Below are 23,573 nucleotides of genomic sequence, written 5' to 3'. Positions count from 1 at the left end.
GTGAATTAATAGTGGGCCGAATGGGGCCGAGGCAAGCTGCATTTATAGTTGGCGAACCTATTATGGACTAAATATTGGCGGCATCCATTAGGTGGGTAAATTCCGCCTGGAATACCAGCGCTTTGTTCATTGTTGTGTAAAAATAAGTTGCGTGTTATCAGTGGAAATCGTTCAATTTGTACGTAACGCATAAGCTAGTCCGATCGAAAATCTAATGCATGCATGTCAAGGCGTGACAGAACGACGATCCTGCGATATTGGATGCAAAATTGCCCTAGTTTACAACACTTCCTCAGTGTAACATGTGGGAAATGGTTCATGAAAAAAAATATTACAAATGTGGCACTTTCATTGGATTTCTATCGGTGTTTCGTAAATTCTATTGAAAGCGACCGCTGCTTGTCTGCCCATTTTTTTAGGAGAATTAAATAAGATTAGATTTTCCTCTAGAATAAAATAGATTGGCTTGCAAGGAATTTTTTTTAGAACTCGCTAGGCTTTTTTTCAATTTGTTTTTCGTGTGAAACGCTGTGGGAAACTAGATTAGACGATCTAGTGTAATTGACTTTAACTCTTGAACATGAAGTTGTTCATCTCATTGGAACTGTATATTACTGGCTTTTTTATATGGTTCGTTGCTGGAAATCATACAGTTATGTATTACACATCTTTATTCAAGAGCATTCACGATACATATGGCACTGCCGGGATGATCATAGCGTCGAGTACCAATTATCAATGTGAGTAATTGAAAAACTGAATCGAAAGATTTTTTACTTTTATTTGTTCATTTAAGCAAAAATTTTCTTTAAGGAAAAGATCTCTCCATTCATATAAAATAAAATGATTACTATGTTTAACTACATTCACCTGGAAATGTCCGGCAGCATCCGCAAGGCTGACAACTTGGCATGAAACATGCAGGATTCTGTCGGATGAAGGGATACCAACGGCCTTTGTGAATTTCGCAAGCTTTAACGCGAGATTGAAGTTTTACACGAAACGAACTGTCCGTCCATTGGCTGTTGTTCTTATCCGGAGAATGGCTGACGTGAACATCTTCAAGGGAATTGCGAAGGAGTTAGATATGAGTTACCCCGTCTGGCTGATAATATTCACAAAAGACGCGGAAGAGAGTGTTTGCGAATTTTGTCGTCATCCGCGCACAAACTCGTTCAATCTGAGGTTCAATTCAGAAATACTTATTTCTTGCTGCGAGTCCAGTGTCCTCCGGGAATGGTGGTCGAAGGCGGGGAATTACACGCATGCGAGGAAAATTGGTGAGTGGATTGATGAGGATCGAAGGATTCAGTGGGCCACCGATCAGTCTCTTTACAGTCGTCGACATTTCTTCATTCGGCGAGACTTTCGGGTCTCCATCGTCAGGGTGAGTTTATGAAATGTTATTTGTTTAAAAATTTAATCATGGCCAAATACACCTCAATGTACAAAGTCTTTGAAATTATAGAGAATTTCAAAGGTTCCATTTGCACAAAAAACATTGCAAAATATCTTGAAATGTTGCATCAGTGCATTGCCATCAGGGTTCGAGTTACATTTGGGAGAAAAATGGCGAACTCGATGGATATCTCGGCGAAATTCTAAAGGAGCTATCCCGAACAATGAACTTCACCATATCAGCCCTAATTAAGGAGCCTCATTACGGCAGCTACGATCCCAAAACGTCAAGGTGGACAGGTGTGATCGGCCGAATTGTCGAGCAAGAGGCTGATCTGGGGGCTTCTGAATTCACTCTGAGTCTTCAACGTTTAGACGTAGTTGATTTTACAATTCCCATCGCCGTTGGCGACTGTCGACTGTACGTCAGAAAACTTGATGGCGCTCAATTACAGTGGAAGGCCTACTTTGGGGTATTCATTAGAGTTGCACAAACCTCACTCGAATTTTCAAGCATCTGACAATGACAATGACGTGAATTTTGAAATTATTTATTTATTTTTAATTCAATGCATGACAGAAGGCTAAACGTTAGGAGAGTAGAACTTTTAATTGCTAGATTTTTTCTTCGCTTAGAATTTTTATTGTTTTTATGCGCTAGTCTCAACTGGCGCTAATCCATATGCATTGATATTCATCCGATTTGACAAATATCATCATTTGCATGATTTGAAAATTGATAATTCATCCGCAGGCGTTCAAAGCGGATGTCTGGACTCTAATCATCGGTCTAATTATTGTTGCGCCAATTGTTTTGACTGTCATACGATACACGAAGAAGCGGAAATACGTATTCTCCACAGCAGTTGAACATTATCTGTACGTTTGGGGAATTTACTGTCAACAGGGATTGTCAGGTAATGGAGAAACCGCAGGGATGGATATTTTTTCTTAAACCCAATTACCATGGCAATATTCCCGAATAGAATTCCCGGATGAAACGGCCTTGAGAATTTTGTATGTCTCAATATTCATATCTGCGTTGGTGGTGTCAGCTGCGTACTCCGCGTCGCTAACTAGTTTTCTCACCGTCTCTTCGATTTATTTGCCATTCAATTCAATGGAAGAATTTGCTAATGACGGTCGTTATAAATTGATCGTCCTTCAGGATAGCGCTGATTATGATATGTTCAAGGTAATTGGAATCACATTTTAGAAAAATGCATTTTTCAATTTGGTCATTACAAGTTGACAACATTTTTCACGGCTTAAACTTTGTCTACCACATTGTGTTGCCTAGTATAATACCTACGCGGATTTCCTAGGTGTCTAATGAATCAATTATGAAGAAGATGATGTCCCTGATGAAACCAAGTCACTCACTACCTCAAACAATGCTAGGAGGTTTCCAACAGGTACTTCTTCCACTGCATTGATAAAAAAATAACTTCTGCTAGCTTAATGTAGTATAAACATAAATGTTCCTTAATTATTTTTATCAAAAATCACATCTTGGAAACTATTAAATCAATGAGGAAATATCTTTAAAAAGCCATATTCTGTTGAACATGAAATAATTCCGATGTAGAAGCTTGCTTTCACTCATCTATTAACAGCAACACCTGCGAAGCTAACGGCATCATCATGCGGATGTTCACGATATCCGTAGAATTTACCGAGGCAATTTTTGTTTTTTTTTCTGGAAATGACTTTTATGGTAATGGCCGAGTGCAAGCACTGTGCACTAAGAAGCCGCACTACGGATAAAATACTACTGAAATGCGGCATTTTTATAGGAATTTTTCAATATTACTTTTCCTAGCTTCAATATATATGTTGTCATTAAATTAACCACAAATAAGGGATAAATTTTTAAAAACTGGACTTTCCATGTAAAATGGGCATTGCAGGTCTGCACTAGGAAAGTGGCATTTTACACAAATGAAGCACTCAAGAGATCCCTCAACAAACATTTACCCTGTGACATTGTATCTATAAAAACAGGAAGAATCGAGACCCTAGGAATGATCATGCCTCGTCACAGTGAATACATGGGACTCGTTAATTATCAGTGAGTTGCATTCAAACTGACAATTTAAGTGGGATGATTATTTACTGAAACGCAATTTATTCAAGTATTCAGCGATTCAAAGACAATGGAATGCTGATGCGACTGAAACAAAAGTACATTCAGCCAGGTGATATGAGAGACGAGAGTGCTCTTCTGCCTGTTGGACTGGGGGGTATCGCACCAATTTTATTAGTTTGGATTATCGGTTTCATCGTCGCTTTCTGTATTTTTCTCGTCGAAATCATTTTTCCGCCCATTAGTAGCAAATTTTTCAATCGAAAGAGTAATAAATTCAATTGAACGGGTTTCAAATACGGAAGTTTTTAATAATCGCGTGAAAAAAAATTTGCATTCGTCTCTGTCTGATGTATCACCACAGAAAAAAATGGGCAATATAATCGATCATGTTGAGGTTTTTTTTCCTGATGTTCAATATTTTGATACGTGCCTCCATCAGAAATCCCAATCCAACCTTTGATCTTCTCAATTCATTTGTTTTGACTCAATCCCCAGAGTCATTATTTTTGGAGAGGTTCACTGCACCCTAATAACGGATATGATTGAGCACGCTTGGTTTCAACTTCCGTTGGAAAGCGGAAACGACCTCCGAGCGCTAAGAGCGTCTCATTAAGAATCTTTCCTCGTCCTCTGTAACATCTCCACCCAGCGCGCCACAAAATATTCACCCCAAACACATGTTATCAAACCGTGAAGACTTATAGAACCGCATAGCGCACGTGCAAGTCAAGCATCGGACCATTTATGGTATCGTGAATAGCGACACTAAAGAGTCTTTTCCCCCCTTAGTTTTTTTTTTGCTGCAATCTGCAGGCAGTCGACCTTGATGATTAGCCGATCTCTAAACCTGTCTAAACGCAGCCCACACGCTCGCGCTGTCAGACCGATTGGTTTTGGCTCGATAAATTTTAATACGAATTCATCGACTCCGTGAAATTAGTGTCTAATATTCAGTGATTTACGGCTTTCGCAATGAGTCCTTCGGGGAAGACCATTTCAGCCGCTGATTGACGAGTTTCTCTGGGACAATTGGATGTTCCGGCTGGTTGACGAGCTGATGACTCTGGAGAAAGGTGTGTCTGTGTTATTACTAATATTAACATTCCTCATCTTGAGGATTGAGAGTTAAGTAATCAGATAGAAGGAACACATTGAAATTTTCTTAACAGATTAGTTACAATTTCACGAAAAGAAATGAGGATGGAATTTCATCTACACAATCAGGATAAAAATTTCTACGAGTGAACCGAATATCTCATAGATATAAAAATATCATAAAGACTACAATTCAAATATCAACAATTTAAATATTTAAATGAAAGTGTAAATGACCACATTTACAGGTTGCATCACTATAAAGGAAAAAAACTGAAGAATAGTCATCGAGCCGTCAGATGCGTTCGTCAAAGCAATGGATTTCGCTGCAACTTGGTACTGTCTCCTCCCTGCACACCTGTGCAATCGCGTTATGCCCAATCAAAGAAGAGGTGTAGTGAGTAGGCAGATATCCTGCATGCTACATCGTAGATACCACATTACTTCACACTGCTCGCTGTTCACGCGTTGCTATTCCTCTATTGGCTCTACCTTGTTACGTTACACTGCGTTACGGTGTACCTCTGGAGTCAGTAGACATCGCGCCATCAGTCGAACAACACCATCTCAAGACGTCATTCAACGATTTTTAAGAAATCGTCAGTCCCGCGATTAGTCGGGGTCGAATGAGCATCTGTGAATAGTGGATACTCAAATGGAATTTTACATCGGTACACACTAAGGAGGTGTCGATTTTATCTGTTTGTTTGCTTGACTTCCTGCGATCTCTGAATTCTCCATTGGCTTTCGACGGTGAGTGTCAACCAGCATTAACATATCCGTAAAACCCTTCCCACTTCTGCGGTAATGTCTTTTCACGACCCACACGACTTTTTCCGGAATTACCGCCTATGGACTGCGATGATTTTTCGCTTGGAGAATTTTGATTGTTTTTTTTTTATTAAACAAATGAAAAAAGTCGATTGTTAAGATAAAATTCGTTGTGTTCCATTCTTTCCGGGAGAAAAATTCGTGACATTTTTTAAACACTAAAAAAAGACCTGAGTAAAATGTAAATTTGAGTAAATTTTCATTTTATGTAGACGTCCTCACCGGGAAGTAAAGAGCTAAATCAGTTTACTATGTGGTATTTCAATCGCCAACACTCTGTTACCCCTTAAAGAACAATCATTCACAATGTAGGAGAGCTGTGGCTTGCACACTGAATTTTTATTTTCCCCGAGTGAAAGTGCAGGTTTATCATTCCGGTACCATCGATTTTAGTATCAGCGAATCTACTGGGATTTATGTATATACCGATTCGCTCGAGAGTACATAAGAATTTTTATTTTTCGCTCTGCCTTACGCAATGAGCTCGGGTAATTTCCGATGCGGGGATTCAATTGAGGTAATTAGGAAATTATTGACTACTCGGGTATTTTTGGTTTGACCCTAAAACGAATGAAAACAACATAACAATTTATGAAGTCGGAAAGTAAAAAAAAATAGAGGATCCATTCGGTAACATTTTTAATTTGCTAGCAGAACCAACTGTCTGTAGGTACAAAAATTTGTTCTCATATATTAAATTCTCGATCAATATTACTTCAATATTTTTGTAGGTAGAAAAAAAATGAGAATGCTGTTAACAATTTCGGTTCCAATTTGTGCAGATGGTTTATCGCGGCTACTTGCAGACTGATGATCCCCGAGATGCGCCAAAATTAGTGCGGATTTCACCGCTCCGTGCGAGCGGTCGAGGGGAGGTCCCTTCAAAGGGTTGGCGATCACCTCCGACTCATCAAGCCCCGAATAAACTGTCGCTGGCTCCACCAAAGCTCCGCAACATCAGTGAGATTCGTTCGAGTGTCGTCACAAGACCGCTTGGCGCAAGCCTGGCCGGTAAAAAAATCGATCAACCGCAGAAAATCGAGAAGAAAGTGATATCGAGCTACAGGCCCCCGATGAACTCGATGCTGGCAAATCTCCGGGATCTCGAGCGCCTCCGGAGCAAACCCTCCGAAAAGTCGCACTACGAGAGTATTAAATATCACGATGAGAGGGCAACGAGTGCATTATCACCGCGACTTTTACAAACAAGTGGTTACGAAACTAAGAAATTGAGACCTTTGGAGCCCGTGGGACTGCAAACGCCTCCTAGAAGACACAGGCTGAGTCAACTCGGTCGTATTACACCTCCGAGGGCGTTTGATGATGACAAAAGAGGTGGGGATCTTCTTTCTCCTAAACCCGATATTCTTGAAGGCCTTCTTCAGGAGTCTGACCGACAATTGAAACAATTGCGAGATGATTTTGACGGGGGATTGGCCAAGTATTGTGACAGCGAGTCGGAAACCGAGTCCACGGATAATCGGAAAGGTCAGTTTATTGAATGAATATAGCCAGGGTACGATATGTGCTCACATCTCGCCAGAGAACAATACCTCTTTGGACTATCTGCTCCCAATTTTCGAAAGAATCTTTCTAAAATTATTCCCAAGAGATTTTGTCCATTGACAGAAATTTTCCATTCAGCCTTGCATTTCTCCTGACGCCTCTAACAAATTGAAATCAATTAAGATGTAAATTGAATCCATTGTGGGAATTTCTGTCGATTTTTGAGCACCCTTGAGTTTGGCCCTTGTTTCCTTTCATATCCAAATATTGATCTAGCGTACCATTCCCTTTTATCTCTCCCAGTAAAACTCAATTGACCGTAGCAATCGAATAAAAGCAATCACTTGAAAACATCTGCTTTTATCATACTTTTCGTAACCTATGTTTACGGGCTTTGTGAATAAAAAATATTTTTTGTGCCAAAGTTTCCCCTGTACGCACAATTGTTGTCATAAACAAACAACTTTTTGTTGTTATGGCTAAAAAATGCCAGCAATTTCATCTCCCCCCCTCTCTCTCTCCAACAAATCCAAATTGATTAAGATGTAAATTGAATCCATCCGGAAAAATTACCGTCGTTTCCTGAGCACCCTCGAATCACCCTCGTCCTTGTTGCCCTCCACAACCAAATATTGATCCAATGGCACCCCTCCTCCCTAATGCTCCCCTACCAAAATGCCGAGTACGCAATGCCGATTCCCGAATCAAGCCGAACATAGTGGGATACACCAGTGGCATACGTAGAAAACCGCTATAGTCCCAGCTGTCTGCTCACTGGGCTGTGATCATCGGGTCACCATTCATCCTCTGACCTGAGAAAAAAAAAAAACTTCGTCTCACCACATTTTCACTCCATACGCGGAGTTACTGAGTCATTAATAGTCGGGTCTTCCGGTTCTGTGCAGCACTGGATGTTTATTCCGGCGAGGATTATGATCGTAAAAATTATATTCCCTGAATTCAAGTGTTAAAAAAAATGGTTGTGTGTGATGTTTGTGAAAATAAAGGTGAGAGAATGCATTCATTCAGTCAATTTTTTCCACTGCTTTATAAATTGAGGAATTATTCATTGAGAGAAATTTTTCAGTCTCTTTTTTTTTGTTTGTTGGCTTCCGTAGGGGATTAATGGTGAAGCACGTTTTGTTGTGATGATTTTAAGGATTTGGAAGAATATTCATTGGGAATTCTTCGTGATAATTCACTGGTAGAATTATCACTGAATATTATTACAGGCGCCGGTTTATCGCTACAAAAACTACATGCGCGCATGCCGTTCTGCGAACAAAACTCATGTAATCTAATGATACCGCTGCAGTCGAACAAATAATTAGCTGATTATAACGAAAAATTCAATTGAAGAATGTTATTCATAATTATCAAAACAGCGAAACGATGAAACGTATATTGCGTCGATTTAGCCCTGGTTGGGTTGTATGGGGGCTATCTCTTCTTCTAAGGGAGCTAACGACATTTTCACAGCAACTTTTTTTTTTAAGTGTTGTTGCACTTTAAAAATGACAATGCACGACTATGGAACATCGTGTATATTTACTTGATGTTAAATTTTTGTCAGCAATATGTGCTGGTTTCGAATGAGTGATTATTGAGGATTTCAATATTTTTTCCTTGAAATTTCCGGAGTAATTGATTAAGGGTAATATGTAGCGCCTAATGCACGATCGGTATCGACGGATTGGTAATTCGCTCGTTAAGCAAGGGCATTGACGTGTCACCAGAGCATTGCACCGTGAATCTTATCTTACATACTGGCACACAACAAGACTCTTCGTGGCTCACTCACCAACACGCATTGTTTTCCATCCATATTCTACGTTCCATTACCGGGATAGGAATAATCGGCTAACTGTATGCGTATACAATGGTTGAGGCCACTCGGTACGCATCGTTGAATCCAATTATTCGTGTAATTCTCCACTGCGTTCTTTCCTTCTGTCAAAAAAATCACGTAATTTATTCATCATAGAGAAAAAAAAATCCACTGTTCCACCCTCTTGTAATTATTCAGTAATTTTTTAAATTCTTCATTCGATGGAGATAGAATCTCAGTGGCACAGGGAGGCGTGTGTAGTTTTTACTCATTGCCGGCTTAATCGCAGAATTAATGACTTCAAAGTCGGTTAGATGAGGGCTGAAGAACCGTAACGAGACTAACTACGTGCGAATACAGAGACAAAGAGAACCGCTATGTGACGATAGGTTGAATTATGTATGTGGAGTCGAGCAAGTTTGATAAGTTTTTTAAACGAAATATCGGTGTAGACAATTTTACGAAACTGACACGTTACTTTTCCAAAACATTTCCTAATTTTTCTATAAATTGCCTGTGGAAAATTGCGATATCGTCACGTCAATTTTCCGATTCGATTTCATAATGGGTGGGTGAACTGCGAGTTCCCTAATTTTTATTGATCATTGCAACATGCTTGCGGTTAAAAAAATTGCAATTCTTAAAATTAGATTTAGAGACACAAACTTGGGGTTAAGTGGGGCTCAAATAAAATGATAAAAGTAAAAAAACAATTCGCCGGAGTAAAAGCAGGCAAAGTACTTGGATATGCTTAAATGACTCATTTTTCGACTTTGTGGAAACTGAGAGGGGAGCATTCCGCTTCCCTTTCTGGAATTCTTTTACAGCGTGCTTTGAATTTTTATTGGCGGGCTCTAGAGTCGCTTTCCTTGGATGGAGTTCGCTTTTCTATTCTACAGAGAATTACAGAATTTCGAAATTGGGATCGCTAAGTTCAAAAAGGATTTGGGTTCATGGGTCTGTGGGGTTATTCTCTGATGGGTCATGAATTTTAATGAATTTAACGAGAGTCTCGTGCACAGCTAATTAAATTTCACTTGTTGGTAGTTAAATAATATTGTCAGTAACGCGGAAGGTCGTACACTTATCAAAAATTTTCATGAATCCAGGCTGAATCACTAAATCCCATTTTTATTTCTTCCTTCCCCTCACAAAAAAAACTCCCATTCATCCACCGCCCCTCCTTTCCAAAAACCATTTCCCATCCGTCCCTCGCATTTCCCTAATTATGTATTCAACCGTTCTTTAAATTCCCAACCGGTCAGTATTCAAACTGATGTGACAAAGGTGTGGTTGAAGGGAGAATGTCTAAATTGTTACAACAATGCGGCATGCCCCTCGGCATTACTCACTGTTCCCTCGCACGTGCATCGTAACGCGCCACCATAAACACAAGGGACTTGGCCCGTCACACAATATACATGTACTTAAATACATAGAAGGACGGGTCAGTGTTAAAACGGCCGAGCGTCAAGCCATGCGGCCATGCAGACCTCCACCAGCACAGTAAAACCTCTTCTCTCTTCTTTTCAGTCCTCGACGCGGTCGCGTACCGTATCGACGTGTTACGTTCTGGCTTTTTATTTCAATTTTTTATTTTTTTAACTTCTTCTCCTCCTCCTCTTCCCCCTCCCGCACCCTGATAACTCAATAATCCACTGGATCCCTTGGTCAGCTCTTTGCGGAGATAATGCTCGCCTTTATCGTCGGATTCTTCTACTTTTACTTTCAATTACTTCGCCTGGAGCTGCAGATGGTTGTTGAACCGAGGACGTACAAGTTGTCCAAGTTTGTGCTGTGAATTCCGTGAATATACATTCACATGTCTAAAGCCCATCGGGAATTATCCCAGGGGGGATTTTTTTCTTTGGGACAGAAGTGAATTCAGTCGGGGAATCGACATCATGATATTCTTTGGGAGACGGTAGTGCTGGGGTCAGGCTGCACTTCGCGAGAAATAAAAAAAATCTGAGTGAAAGTCAACATTTTAAACCATCGGGCAACAATGCGACGATTGCGCGCGGGCGTTGGCGCAATCTTATTCGCGGACTTTCGGAGATTTCGGGATTTTTGAATTTTGTGGATCAATGGGGCACCCCCCAAATTCTATTCAGTGGCTGTTGATTTTTATCGAGGAAGCTAGTGTACTGTCACAGTTCAGAGACAATTTAATTCATTGACCCTCTCATTCCACACGATTTTCCATTTTGAGCATCATCGTTTATTTATGATTCAGAGGAAAAGAAGGAGACACATTCCGTGCAACTCGGGGAAAATGGACGCTATTCTCAATTGTATTTAATTCAATTTTTTTTATTTGCTGTTACTAATGTATTCTCTACCTACACAAGTCTCTCCTAATCTCTCCCTGAATCTTCAATTTCATATTATTTATTTGTTTGCACATTGACTTTTCATTGTCTCTTTTCCATGCATTGTAAGGAAAAAATTATTTAATAGAATGAATAAATAGTCCACAAACTAACGGAGTCTCTTACCGAATTCACATCGCTCTTCAGTATAATTTTCTCGTACGTACGATGACTAATAGAATTTGAATTTGTTCCAGATCTCAATCTCTGGAATAAAAGCATCAGCCAGCGATGGAGGAAATTACGGAGGCGGTACTCGGTACAGGAGATTTCCGAGCCTCAGGAAGATCCTCTGATACAGGAGGGCCGTCAGCGTACCGTTATTCATGGTGTACGATCTACTCCAACGAGTAGAGAAGCATCACCAGCACCCAAGTCCCGTGACAGAAGTTCAACAAAAAAGTTGCTTCAAACGTCGTCCTTAAGATTACCAGGTGTGTAATCATCGACTTCCCCATGATAAAAAAAAAAGCATTGAAATTTTTCTCGACTGTATATGACTTCCGGTGTGGGATTCACACGTTCCAAACATCTTTTAACACTAGAATTTATTCGTTTCAAGTATTCAATCTTTAAAAAATAAATTTTTGGTTGCACACCGAGGGCAGTTTTCCATTTTATTTGAGTAGTATTTTTGAATTTTACTGAAGAAAAGAAAATAGAAGTAGAACAAAAACACTGAAAAAATTTAGCTAATACCGGACTGATTGTAGGTACTAGCCGAGGTATCGCCGACATTCAGAACGTCCTCCGAAACAAATTCAGCAAGTTGAACGCAGGAATCCGAAAGCGAAAAGCCTTAAGCGTGACAGAAGTATTCCCCCCGAAGGATGGGGTGTCGAATTTTTACGTGCCGAGCCCCCTGTCACCGGCTGCACCTGAGAGGGTAGACCCCCCCGCAGAGAGCCCCCTTTCACTCTCCCTGACGACACCCCCCACATACACTACCGAGGAGATCTACGAGAACACAAACTTCCGAGAACCTCTGAGAAGATGCAATTCGGAGCACCGAGACCACTCATACGAGAATGTGAGATTCAAGACGTCCAGGTCTGTTGTCGATTCTGACAGCGAAGCATCACCCAAGCCTCCCCAGGAGAGCCACTATGAGAACGTCAGATTCAGGAGTAAATCTGGATCTCGTAGGTCTTCTCGAAAGGACTCTGAGGAGGAGATTCACATACCCCGAGTGAGCCCCAGGCGGCGGGACTTTGTTCTTGGGGGAAAAGTTACAAATTATGCCGAGAGTTCGAGACGCTCCAGCCACGACAGGACCGACGGTACCTCTTCCCTGGGTGCAGATGCTGGCAGTGGGAATAAGTCTTCCTTGAGGTTCAGCAGTCGAAGTTTTGCCAATATTTCGGGGAGAGGTGGAAAGGGCCAGCCGGAGCTACAGGCGTGGCAGGGGACCCCCGAGGCAGATGAGGGCCTCAACACAGACTCTGAACTGGAGGACATCCAGGAGACAGTGGAAGGGGAGGAGTCTCAGTTCTGCACGCTACCTCGTCCAGGAAAGGGGAACGCCTCGTTTACAATATTGACAACGAGATTCTTCAAGGGGCCCGGGTATAAGGGCTTGGGCTTCAGCATCGTCGGGGGCACAGATAGCCCTAAAGGAAATATGGGAATTTACGTTAAAACTGTATTTCCAAATGGCCAGGCGGCCGATCTGGGGACTCTCAAAGAGGGCGATGAAATATTATCCATCAACTCTAAGCCTCTTCATGGTATGACGCACGCTCAAGCCATCGCCGAGTTCAAGGTCATCAAGAGTGGAGATGTGGTGCTACATGTTGGCAGGCGTGTGCCGAAACGGAAGAAGGAGAGTGTGGGTAAGAGCTGTCGCAAGTCCTGATGAGTTGGGATGGCCGAAATACCTGTCGCAAGTCCTGATGAGCCTGGGAGACTTTTTCATTCCTGAATGCATTACTCTAGAGTAGATTGTGGTAGATTTAACGTGATCCAAATAACTGAACGATTATTAATCTCTAGCCACCTTTCCAAAGATGAAAATCAAAATAACAGATCGATATTTTTAATATGAGATGATTATTGGGGGTATATTGTCCACGATTTTCAAGGGGAATTTATTTGTAGTCTCTAGTCGAATTGTTGATGCGAAATTTTTTTACCGGAGCATAACGAACAATTTTTTTATCTCCAGGGTGGATTCAATGCTGCATTGATCACCTTGGCGCAATATTTTATATAATGCGAATTTACACAGATGCGTTTAGTTTCGAACAGGGGTGCCAGGATTTTTTAAATGGCTGTTGGGGTGAGTGGAGGGTTCTGTGCAAGGGGTAATCAGCCTTTTTTTCTTTTCATATTAATGAGACCTGAGAATTCTTCATTGATAATTTAAATAAAAATTTTAGATTCAATTTGAAGGAAAATATTTCATAATTAATTTGATTGTTATGATCATAATTAATATTAATTCAATAAGAATGTTTACGCGTAATGATCATCTGTTCAGCGAATTGTTTTTTTTTTTTCATTCTATAAAATTATAATTAAAATGTTGATAATAAGAGTGGCTTCTTGAAATTTCCCTGTTTTTGAAAATATGAAAAATAATATTTATATCTTAGAATTGGCTAGAGTGATTGCCCCTCCAAATCCTTCACCGCATATACAAAGCAAAAGGCATATAATTATTGCTTTAATTCTGAAAAATATGTCTTCCAGAACAATTGAACAAAAAAAGTGTTTATTAACGATTCCTAAAGTTAACCGAGTACTTTCTTTCTCCCATACCATAAAAAAGAGAAATGTGAAAAAAAATCCACCAAGTCTCGAGTTGAAAATATATCACGATACCATTATGTTGAATAAATACAGACGTATCTATACCATTTTATATTATAATTATTAATATTAAAATTCATTACATTAAAACATACCAATGTCTAATGATATAAGCGTACGATTTTGCCTAGGAGCAATTTTTCTACGTGAAGAATGTTTTTTTTTTATTTCTTTATAAATAAAATTTATGTAACACTTGTATATAATCGCAAGCATAGCAGTGAAAGAGCAAAAATCACTTGGATCCTCGAGTCTTCTTCGTCGATGTGAATTTTTTCGTGCTTTATCATTACAAAAAATGCCTTCGAGGGGAGAAAATTGTTGTGAAAATGGTAAAGAGTGATTTTGTTAAATAGTTGAATAGAGGAAATATAAATAAAAATAATAATTGATTAGATTTCATTGACGTGTTGATGAATATTGTAGGCACGTCCTCCTCTTCGTGACTCCCTCGGAACAAATGGGGCTTGACTCTTGACAGTTTGGAGTGCCTCCATGGATTTTGGGAAGACGAAGGTCGTCTGGCCATCGTTCAATGGTCCAATTCGTGCAGATTCTCGCATTATGTTATCTTGAGCACTCAGCAGCCGTTTGAAACGCTCCTCGCTGCGTTCGTCTGACGTTATGGGGTGAGTGGTGTCTAAGGCTCTACCTGATCTGCCTTCATCGCTGGATTCTTGGCGAACTGCTGCTGGGGCCTGGGTGGACTCTTCCTTTGGGGTATTGGTGATGTTCAGTTTCGGGTTGAGGTTCAGGAACCACTGAGAGAACAGGGCGAATCCCTGCTCAGCTGTCGAGGAAACCGCTGCGAGAAGTTCCTCAGTGTTCAGACCTTCCTCTTCTTCCTCGTCAGGGGTTGGGGAAGTTGTCTCACTGTTTCGGGGAAGCAAAGCAGAATTGTAAATGCTTCGGTTCATGGGTGGGAAAGTCGTGTATAATTTTTCTCCAATTTCCGAATTATTCTTTTGCATAAATTTTAAATGTAAATTTTTATATAAAAATAATTACACTATTGACGACTGAATCTGTCGGACCCCCTGATTGAAATTGAAGCAACCCATGTGGTAAGTAGCCTGTGGTGTCCGCATCAGAGCGGGCTCCACCACGAGACATCCGTCGTAGCCCGAATCCTGATGTTTCATTGATGTGAATTTGGCACAGAGCTGAGCTAAGTCTGATAGCAAATTCATACACGTTGGTTTATCCGCTGCGTCGCCTGTAAATTAATCAATTTTACCAGGGTCAAAAACGTATAACTGAAAAAACCTGGCGGATCCTGTAGAAAATTTTATTGGCTTTCAATGGAACTTCGTTTGATAATTCTATCAGGATTTGGTTACGTGTTAATAAATCAACCACAAGAATGAATATTAACCAATCTTGATAGTGGCATTGTGCACAGGATTGTCTCCGTAACTCATATGCAGAGAGACATTGTTATCCTTCTGCTTGATATTGACACAGGCGGGTCCACCCAGGTCGATTGTTGACGTCAGATTGAGGTCGACGCAGCAAAGGCATCCTGATGTCTGGCACAAGCACTTGGACTGGGCCGTTGACGATCGTGCCTCACTGTCGCGTATGTCCCACGACAGAAGCGTTTCTAAAAAATTTGTGGAAAATAAAATGAAACCGTGTTTGCTGACTCAATGATGGGCAGCATCAAGTTTCGTTGAATTATTAAGTAATTATTTATTATGATTATCTCTATTGAGAAAGTCCGGAGAGCTGATGTATTTCTACATTACAGGACGTGTCGTGTGTTATAACATGCGCACGACACGTCCTTAAACACGTATTGAACATCCTTAAAAAAAAAGTTGTCCTCATCTTTCCCTTCAGTATATCTGCGATTAGTTGATGTAATTGAACTTTGCATCCAGTTTCACCAGTCATTAACATACACCAAAGTATTTTCATTGTTAAAAAATCATTTAATACTGTACATGAATCATCTCACCGAGTATTCCAGCGGAGGAGACTGCAACGACTGCACAGGAAAGAATGATCCAGAGCTTAACCGTCATACTGACTACCCAACGCAAAAAATGAAAATAAACTCAAAAAAAAAAATAGAAGAAAAATTCGGCAAACGCCTCAGTGAGAGATCCTCTCACAGATCAAATATTCCCACGAGATACGAACAAAGAGGAGCGTTCCATAAAAATGCCGAACAGAGCCCGAATCACTCGGCGAACAAACTCGTCAGACGCACGTTTCACTCTTGAGGTTTGCGCTAAACCTCAAGTTTTCAAACTTCTTGGTCTCCTTAGTTCCTTATTCACTGTTTGTACCTCATCACGATTGGTCCAATACCCCTCAAACTGGCAAGTGGGGACTGGTACAACGTCATTGGACAGGCCGCTCGATGCTGGAGGCCAAGGAACTTCATCTGGGTTACCGGGTGACCCCTTTGCAGGGGTACTATACTGTACTTAGTAACACGAGTGTGTATGAATCAAAGAATAACACCTTCGTGTTTCCTTTCTTCAAATGTTTGCATTCATTATTTCCATCGTTTTATCGTCACTCGGTGAAATGACATTTTGCCAGACTGGCAAGTGATTGGCCAAAGATGATTGCTCTGGAGCAAATTTTTTACTAACGAATGAATAACCGAATCCACTATTAGAAAATCCAGTGCAACGATTTTCCAATAAAAATGAAATATCACTTTTTCTACACGAAGCAAAAAAAACCTAGTATTTAGTAAAGATGCTGTTGGCAGCAAAATTCATTTGATACAATCCAATTTCGATTTCGATTTCGATACAAGAACAATTTAATCAACAGGAAATTTTTATTACATTTCAAAGCGGAGTTTACAATGAAGCTGGAAAATGTTATCCTCCATTAAGAAGAAAAAATGTTATCTTATGTTCGCCATAAGAAAATATATTCATTGGAGCAGCTTCTAAGGATTAGGTTTTTTTAGGATAAGGCGGACATTCTAGAATAGAATTCCTCCGATGATCGAGGATTTTCATTGTACGAGTCAAGGTGAACCGCTTCGGGCATCAACTTTCTTCGACCCACTGACCGGAGAAAGGGGAACTTCCAGTAGCCCATACCAAAGAGTCCTTAGTTTCGGTTCTATATCTATTTAAAATCTCAAATTACCATCGCCTTTCCCCTGTAATTTCATCTAAGATTGAATTTTGTGATGGAATTTGGTAAAAAATAATTCGTCAAATTGATGGTTTCCATTCTTCGCCTCGAGCTTCGAGGATCCAACACCGGAAACGCTCATACGACAGCTAATGGACTGGATAATTAACGGAATTACCAGTATGGGAGAGCACATCAATTTATTATTCTTAGCGTTCACCTCCTCGACATTAGAATATAACTTGACTAAATACTCTGCTCCTGGGGTGGAGGTAGGTTTGACCGACTTTTTGATGGTAACGACTCCTTCACAGGTGGGGAACTTTCAGCGGCATCTTCAGTTTAACATTGGCCTTCGTAACATTCAGAGTTGAGGAGTACTTGGAGTACAATCAAAGTGTTAGATAAATTTTTATAGTGTTTACGGTCCGGATTTTTTTCTCAAGTGAGTTTATTTGGTTCCATTCTTTCCATTTTATTCTTCATTCTGAAGTTTTTTTACAGAGGAACAAATGGGTTTTCCTCATTCAATGTTTCATTACTCCATTAATTTTCATCCATTTTCATTCAATTAATATCATTGAATTTTCAGTGAATTATTTTGAAACTCATGTGCTTCATCCGGGTTATTTGAAATAATTTATCATTCGGCGTAATTTCCGAAGCGAAATGTTGAGCCAGAAATGACAAGCATGACAAGTCATGCAGTCAAACACGCACTAGACACGGCATTGACCGCGACCGTGATGTAGGCCACGGAGTCGAGAGGCCTATTCCTCTCTCTATTCAAGTCTCAAAGAACTGTACATTATTTTTGAAAATTTAATCGATGACTAATGGGAAAGGGCTGTCGAAAAAGCCTTTCACATTCTGTTTTTTTCACTTCATTATTATTATTTTTTTTTTAATCTCAGGGGTCATTGTTTTGGGGGGGGGGAGGGGAGCTACCATGGTTCCTGTCTTTATGGTTTCTGAAAAAGTGGTAGAATAATTTTATAAATTTTTGCAGAAGGGAAGGGAGGACTGAGAGGGAATAACAATGCGACTATCAACTGTGTTCGAGCTCCTGTTGATATTTCTGCTGATCGCTTTCGCTGCATATGGACGAGTCATCGGTAATCGAAATTATTACATTAAAATTTAATTAAAAATTATTTGACGATTTTTTAAAGCGATGAAATGTAGTTGACCTTGATTGATTTTTCAAAATTGATTCTGAAAATTTGAATTGAACCATTACCCATTTTCAGATCGCAATGAGACTATGTTGCATCGAGTGGCGCGAGCCAAAAAACCAAATTTCGGCGTATCCTTCATGTCTCTCAAGCAGGCAACGGAAAATGTCAACAAGCACTGCACCTGCAATGAGAATATCTGCAATTGCTGCAGAAATTTCCATATTCCATTAGTCAGAGTTCAAGGACCAGGTGATAACCCTTTCCCCCCAATTAAAGTTGTCTTTTAAAGTTTATCTATTAAAGGCAAAGGACCAATCGATGTATATTGAAATTGCAGGATGTGCTTCTCTGCAGTATCTGAAAGAAAATAATCTCGCTGTTCAGTTGAGTTTTGGAAAGAATATCTTAACCAGCACAGTAATCAGCGGTAAGGGTGTCAGCTTGTACAAGTGTAATAAGTCAGCGATAATAATAAAAAAAATCATGTGCTTTATTGCAGGGAAGAAGCCCCGAGCAATCTGCGTACCAATGCCCGGTGGCCTGACAAAATTCTGCGGTAGAATTTACTCGATCGAGCGTGAAGCGCAGAATCACTTCAAAGCGTGTTTGGGTTTGGAGTTGCAGTCGGCATCGGAGCTGGAAGCCAGCCTTCGGGTGAGCTGCTTCAGATTCGGCCCAGATGGTCTCCAGCTGCGTCCAGCTGAGAGTCTCCCAGTGATCGATCCACCAAAACCCGACACCGAAGACGACGATGACGATGATTACGATATTTTCGGTTTGGACGATGACCCAGAAAGCGATGAAAATCCCCCAGCGAAAAATCCTCAAGCCCCCCAGTCGGATGACGACGACGACGATGACGACGATGATGACGACGTCCTGGGCTTCGGTGCACTCCTCGATATATTCACGGGAGAGGACAGCAGCAGCAAGAGAAAGACGACAACCGCAGCTCCGCTGCTCCCGTTCACCATTCCATTGATAACGAAACCATCGCCAACGGTTTCATCGTCTCCCCCGCCCGTGAAAATCACCAAACCGACAGAGCTGATACCCCTGGAGACGAAAAACCCAACAAAAATGCCGCAATTGCTGAGTACAGTGCCAAGTGAGAGCGAGGATATGACGACTGATCAGATTATCAAGGACGAGCTGACAGAGGCCAGCGGGGACGCAGCTTCTCCAGAGGAGGTCATCGCGGATGAGCAATTGGGAGACGTTGAAGAGTCCACCATGGCTTCGACCGCGGAGGAGACACCACTGGAGCCGTCTTCGGACCCCGTGACGTCTCCTGAAGTCGCCTCGACGGTCCTCGCCCCCGAGAAAACCGGAGTGAAAAAGCTTGTGGGAATAAAAACCGTTAAGAAGCCGAGTCTCACCGCTAACAGTCCCAACGCCATTGTCAGCGATGCCAAGCCTCTCTCGAAGCCCGCGAAGCCGGACCCGACTGACAACTCCGATGAGGACGAGGAGGACTACATCCTCGCGAGTGACTCCGAGGAGGAAGATGAGACTGAGAATACCGCTGATGAGACTGAGCCGGAGGACGACGAGGAAGAGGAGGGTGAGGACGAGAGTGAAGAGGAGGAGGACGCGGCGCTAGCTGCTCTCGTCTCCGACGATTCGGATAACGCGAAAGACGAGAAAGTCAGTGATAACGAGACGTCCAAGCCGGGGGAGGACGACGCGGACTATGGGATGGGGCTTGAGGAGCTCTTGGCGAGGAAACGATCATCGAGGAGACGATGGAGCGGACGACAGAGCAAAGTTATGAGATTGTAATCCGCTGGAGTTTTGACTTTTTACGATTTTTGCGGGAATTTTCTAGGGGGTTTTACAGGGAGTGAAAAATTGAGGGAAACTACGTGATTACAATGGTAATCGTGTGCGGAAGAATAAGTTGAGTTCTCACGTATTTTTTGCAGTATTTTTCTCTCCATGTATCGATCAGGTATTGGTCCCTTCAATGTACAAGGTGCAAAGTATTATACAACGGGGAATTAAGGAGCAATTATTGGTCAATTTTCAAAAAAAAATCCAACAGTGTGATTTGAATGATTGTTAAGTAATCGCTGATCCTGTATTTATATTATTTATTTATTTATTTCTACCTCTTCTCCGTAGTTTATGATAATTTCCAACTGCGATTCTCCCGCTTGAGCCATAATAATACTGTAACGACTTCTGAAAAAAAATCATGTAAATTATCGGTCTTGATTGAATAGAATGTTTTCTCATGAAATTAGTCTCTTCATTCCTCGAAACCTCTCCTCCAAAATACCTCCTCATTATTCACGATATTAATGCCGAATGCTAATAACGGTATCGGGGACATGTGGGTCAAAGAGAGATGCAGGAACATGAAATTGCAACTTTCTCTGGGTAATTGCGGATTAATCCAGCTGGATTCATCTCCGATGCTGCGTTTCTATCTCATTTCGAGTTGTCATAGTGCACGAAGTGGTTCTCAAGTGAATATTCGCCTCGAACACTCGGACAATGGCTAGCATTCTCTGGCTTCCGATCCTCTTCGTCCTTCAAAAATCTGTTTCCGCAGATCTGGCGGAAAATAACGGACGATTGACCGGTGAGAAGCGTGACAAGCGTGAAAATATTTAATTGACAAATCTAGCGAACTCACTATGACATGTCACCGGATTTCTTCGGCGACCCGGCTAAAGTGAAAATTAAAAACTGTCAATGGGTCTCTTCTTTCTAGATGTCTCGACTAAACACTCGATTTATTTCGACATTAATTCCAAGTCCCCGTTGAAGGTGGCACTCGAGGATTTTAACAGATCCCCGACGCATCACGTAAGGTTCGTGTCAAGGGGCTTGCCCTGCTCCTGTCAGGGTCTACTCTGCGGCTGTTGCGCTGGGGTAAATCTTGAGACCTTGAATTTCACCAGGCAAGCCTGCATGGAGTTCATCGTGGTACCTGAAGAATTCGCCATTGATGTTCGGTTGATGGTCGATGACGAGGAAATGTTCAAAAACCGATTGAGTGGTGATCAGTTTGATTCAATTAACTAGAGGATAAGAAATGTTTTTCTTAATTATTCCATTAAACAATTAGAATCATGCTATTAAATGTTTTCCCCCGCGTATCCAGCCAGGAACCCACCGCCAGTCTGCGTACCTCTGTACGCCCTTCCGGTCGTCACCTTCTGCGTCAGACTCTTCGACATTCGCGTAGTGGAGGCTTCTCTGAGTGCCTGCATGGACTTCGAAACAAAGGTTTCCCAGTGGCCAGTATTCATTTTGCATTTCGACTGCGTTCGAATCGGCGGTAACGGACTATCCTGGGTAAGGCCTAACGCCACCTTCTATTCAGAGCCGACTGTAGCTGACGTCGACATCTACGATGACGTTGATTTCAATGCAGCGGACCTCGAAATTAGTAACAGTACTTCCGGATTGAGTCCAGAAGAGGAGGACAAAATAGGAACCCTTAAGCTTTAATTCTCAATATTTTTCTCACTTATATATAAGTAATTTATTGTTATTAGCATGTTATTAAATATTAAATTATTATGATGTAATACTTTAATAATAATTTAAAAATAGTGCAAAATAGATTTTAAAAACCGTTAGACTGGATCTTTTGAAAGGGGAAAGAAACTGATATTCATAATCGAAATTAATTTTCCACCAGATTGTATGTGAATTTTGGGTGTTGAAATTTTTTTAATTTTCCGTGAAACTCTTACTGGACGAAACTTTCCACCACAACATCCTACACTGAGCTGTAAAACTGGGAAAGCAATAGAATCCCGTATGACCAATTCCCACATTCATCATTTTACCGTTAATGCATATTTGAATAAACATAATTAATTCTGGAAAGTCGTTTGAAGATGAGAAAATAGTTTAAATTGAAATTGAAGTTGAGTTTCACTTGTGAATCTGGGTCACATCCGTGGGTGTTTCGAATCAGTTGGACTTGAGGCGTCATCGGAGAAAGACTGACAGTAGAAAGAAGTGAACCCTCGAGTTCCCTCAGCATTAAAATCCCCACTCGAGTAATCGATCGCCGTAAAAATGCGGGGAATCGCAATTGCTCTGCTGATCATCGCCTATTCATGTGTCACTGCAACCGGAAAAGGTGAAAAAAAAGTGGAAGAGAATTTGCTGAAAGGGCCAAAAGACCTCTCGCAGCTGATGGACCTGAAATTGATTCTGGAGAGGGCGAATCCTGGCAACAATCCAACAGACTCCACTCAGGTCTTTCTACCGAGTTTAATTCATCATTTGCATCTGTATTTATATTGACTCATCAGACTTATCATCAAAAAAATTTGTATATTTAAATTTCTAGTCAATTTTTTGTTTAATTACACTTTTTTATCATAAGTTGACAAAAAAAACATATGATTATTCCCACCCCGCTCAGGTCTCGGCTCAGCCACAAGGACCGTGCTCCTGTGCCGCTGGAGTCTGCACCTGCTGCTCCAGAATTCTCCTGAACACTTGGAACCAGAAGGCGTGTGTCAAGATCAGTTATGATCCTGATGAATTCAGCTTTACAGCGACTGTTTCGATGAACGACCGTGTCCTTTACACACGTGCCATTTCAGGCAAGAACCCGAGACCTGTTTGCGTTCCGGTTCCCAGAATCCCCGCTATCAGGGCCTGCGTGAGATTCTACAATATCTACTTCCAAGGAAGGAACGTCCATGTCTGTGTCAGCATGGAGGGCAAGTTCAGCGATACGACGCTTTTCAAGGTAATCAGAGGTGGAATTCTTTTAGGGGAATCAATTTTTTTCGTGCGTCTTACCAAGTTCCGAAATGCTCCAAAATTTTTTCAAATCTCTATTCTTCAAAATCGATAAAATTTTCTTATTGTTTCCGTGTGTGAATTTCCATGGCAGATGGGTCTGGACTGCGTCCGATTAGGAGCGAATGGAGTAGCTCTAGTCAGACCTGAGGACGGTGGAGGTATTGGTCAAGTGGAATTTCTCCCAGGAGATTCGGACGACGGTAACGGCTCAAACAGCGAAGAGTATGACGAATATGACGAAGAGGATGATGATGATGACGATGACTATTGAATGATCAAAAATTCAACGGAAGAAAAGTGGATGAAAGATATTTTTCCCTCTGGATTATAATTTCCAGATGAAAATAGTAAAAGAAAAAAAATTGAACAACTCAGTTTGTTCACAATTTTCATGCAATTTTTTTCTAATTCTCATCAATGTTCTAGTTTAACATCAACAATTATTTATTAATGCCATGTAAATATCATTAAATATATTTATTAATTGAAAAAAAATGTATTCGACTTTCACTGGGATTCCGTTTGTTCACAAATTCACCAGACAAAAGGAGCAAAATAATTGCATCCATTCCCCC

At 41.0% G+C, this 23,573-nt stretch overlaps 6 protein-coding genes across 6 annotated transcripts; 5 read left to right on the top strand and 1 right to left on the bottom strand.

Moving 5' to 3' along the window:
- The first annotated feature begins 580 nt into the window (after nt 1–580).
- LOC135173129 (glutamate receptor 1-like) lies at nt 581–3,664 on the top strand. Its single transcript, XM_064139798.1, has 7 exons — nt 581–740; nt 888–1,387; nt 1,545–1,871; nt 2,153–2,315; nt 2,385–2,593; nt 2,724–2,813; nt 3,309–3,664. Exons 1-7 carry the CDS (start codon nt 581–583, stop codon nt 3,471–3,473), a joined length of 1,614 nt encoding a protein of 537 aa, XP_063995868.1. The 3' UTR covers nt 3,474–3,664.
- Nucleotides 3,665–4,366: 702 nt separating this feature from the next.
- LOC135173123 (uncharacterized) lies at nt 4,367–14,332 on the top strand. Its single transcript, XM_064139774.1, has 5 exons — nt 4,367–4,560; nt 4,831–5,335; nt 6,196–6,901; nt 11,317–11,553; nt 11,833–14,332. The coding sequence occupies exons 3-5, from the start codon at nt 6,196–6,198 to the stop codon at nt 12,972–12,974; spliced, it is 2,085 nt and encodes a 694-aa protein (XP_063995844.1). The 5' UTR covers nt 4,367–4,560; nt 4,831–5,335; the 3' UTR covers nt 12,975–14,332.
- Nucleotides 13,973–16,205, bottom strand: LOC135173141 (uncharacterized). Its single transcript, XM_064139816.1, has 4 exons — nt 15,891–16,205; nt 15,306–15,533; nt 14,939–15,146; nt 13,973–14,803 (listed from the first exon to the last, which is right to left on the bottom strand). Exons 1-4 carry the CDS (start codon nt 15,955–15,957, stop codon nt 14,323–14,325), a joined length of 984 nt encoding a protein of 327 aa, XP_063995886.1. The 5' UTR covers nt 15,958–16,205; the 3' UTR covers nt 13,973–14,322.
- A 1,025-nt stretch (nt 16,206–17,230) lies between these two features.
- LOC135173108 (histone acetyltransferase KAT6B) lies at nt 17,231–20,458 on the top strand. Its single transcript, XM_064139737.1, has 5 exons — nt 17,231–17,483; nt 18,048–18,153; nt 18,289–18,465; nt 18,554–18,643; nt 18,716–20,458. Exons 2-5 carry the CDS (start codon nt 18,078–18,080, stop codon nt 19,996–19,998), a joined length of 1,626 nt encoding a protein of 541 aa, XP_063995807.1. The 5' UTR covers nt 17,231–17,483; nt 18,048–18,077; the 3' UTR covers nt 19,999–20,458.
- Nucleotides 20,459–20,477: 19 nt separating this feature from the next.
- LOC135173115 (uncharacterized) lies at nt 20,478–21,816 on the top strand. Its single transcript, XM_064139745.1, has 3 exons — nt 20,478–20,803; nt 20,936–21,223; nt 21,329–21,816. The coding sequence occupies exons 1-3, from the start codon at nt 20,716–20,718 to the stop codon at nt 21,676–21,678; spliced, it is 726 nt and encodes a 241-aa protein (XP_063995815.1). The 5' UTR covers nt 20,478–20,715; the 3' UTR covers nt 21,679–21,816.
- Nucleotides 21,817–22,132: 316 nt separating this feature from the next.
- LOC135173116 (uncharacterized) lies at nt 22,133–23,493 on the top strand. The gene is made up of 3 exons (XM_064139747.1): nt 22,133–22,440; nt 22,610–22,942; nt 23,090–23,493. Exons 1-3 carry the CDS (start codon nt 22,258–22,260, stop codon nt 23,267–23,269), a joined length of 696 nt encoding a protein of 231 aa, XP_063995817.1. The 5' UTR covers nt 22,133–22,257; the 3' UTR covers nt 23,270–23,493.
- Nucleotides 23,494–23,573: the final 80 nt, after the last annotated feature.

This window comes from Diachasmimorpha longicaudata, chromosome 2 (assembly GCF_034640455.1).
Source record: "Diachasmimorpha longicaudata isolate KC_UGA_2023 chromosome 2, iyDiaLong2, whole genome shotgun sequence".
NCBI classification, from domain to species: domain Eukaryota; kingdom Metazoa; phylum Arthropoda; class Insecta; order Hymenoptera; family Braconidae; genus Diachasmimorpha; species Diachasmimorpha longicaudata.
The sequence above is the reverse complement of the archived record's forward strand: the minus strand, read 5'-3'. Positions and strand labels throughout refer to the sequence as shown.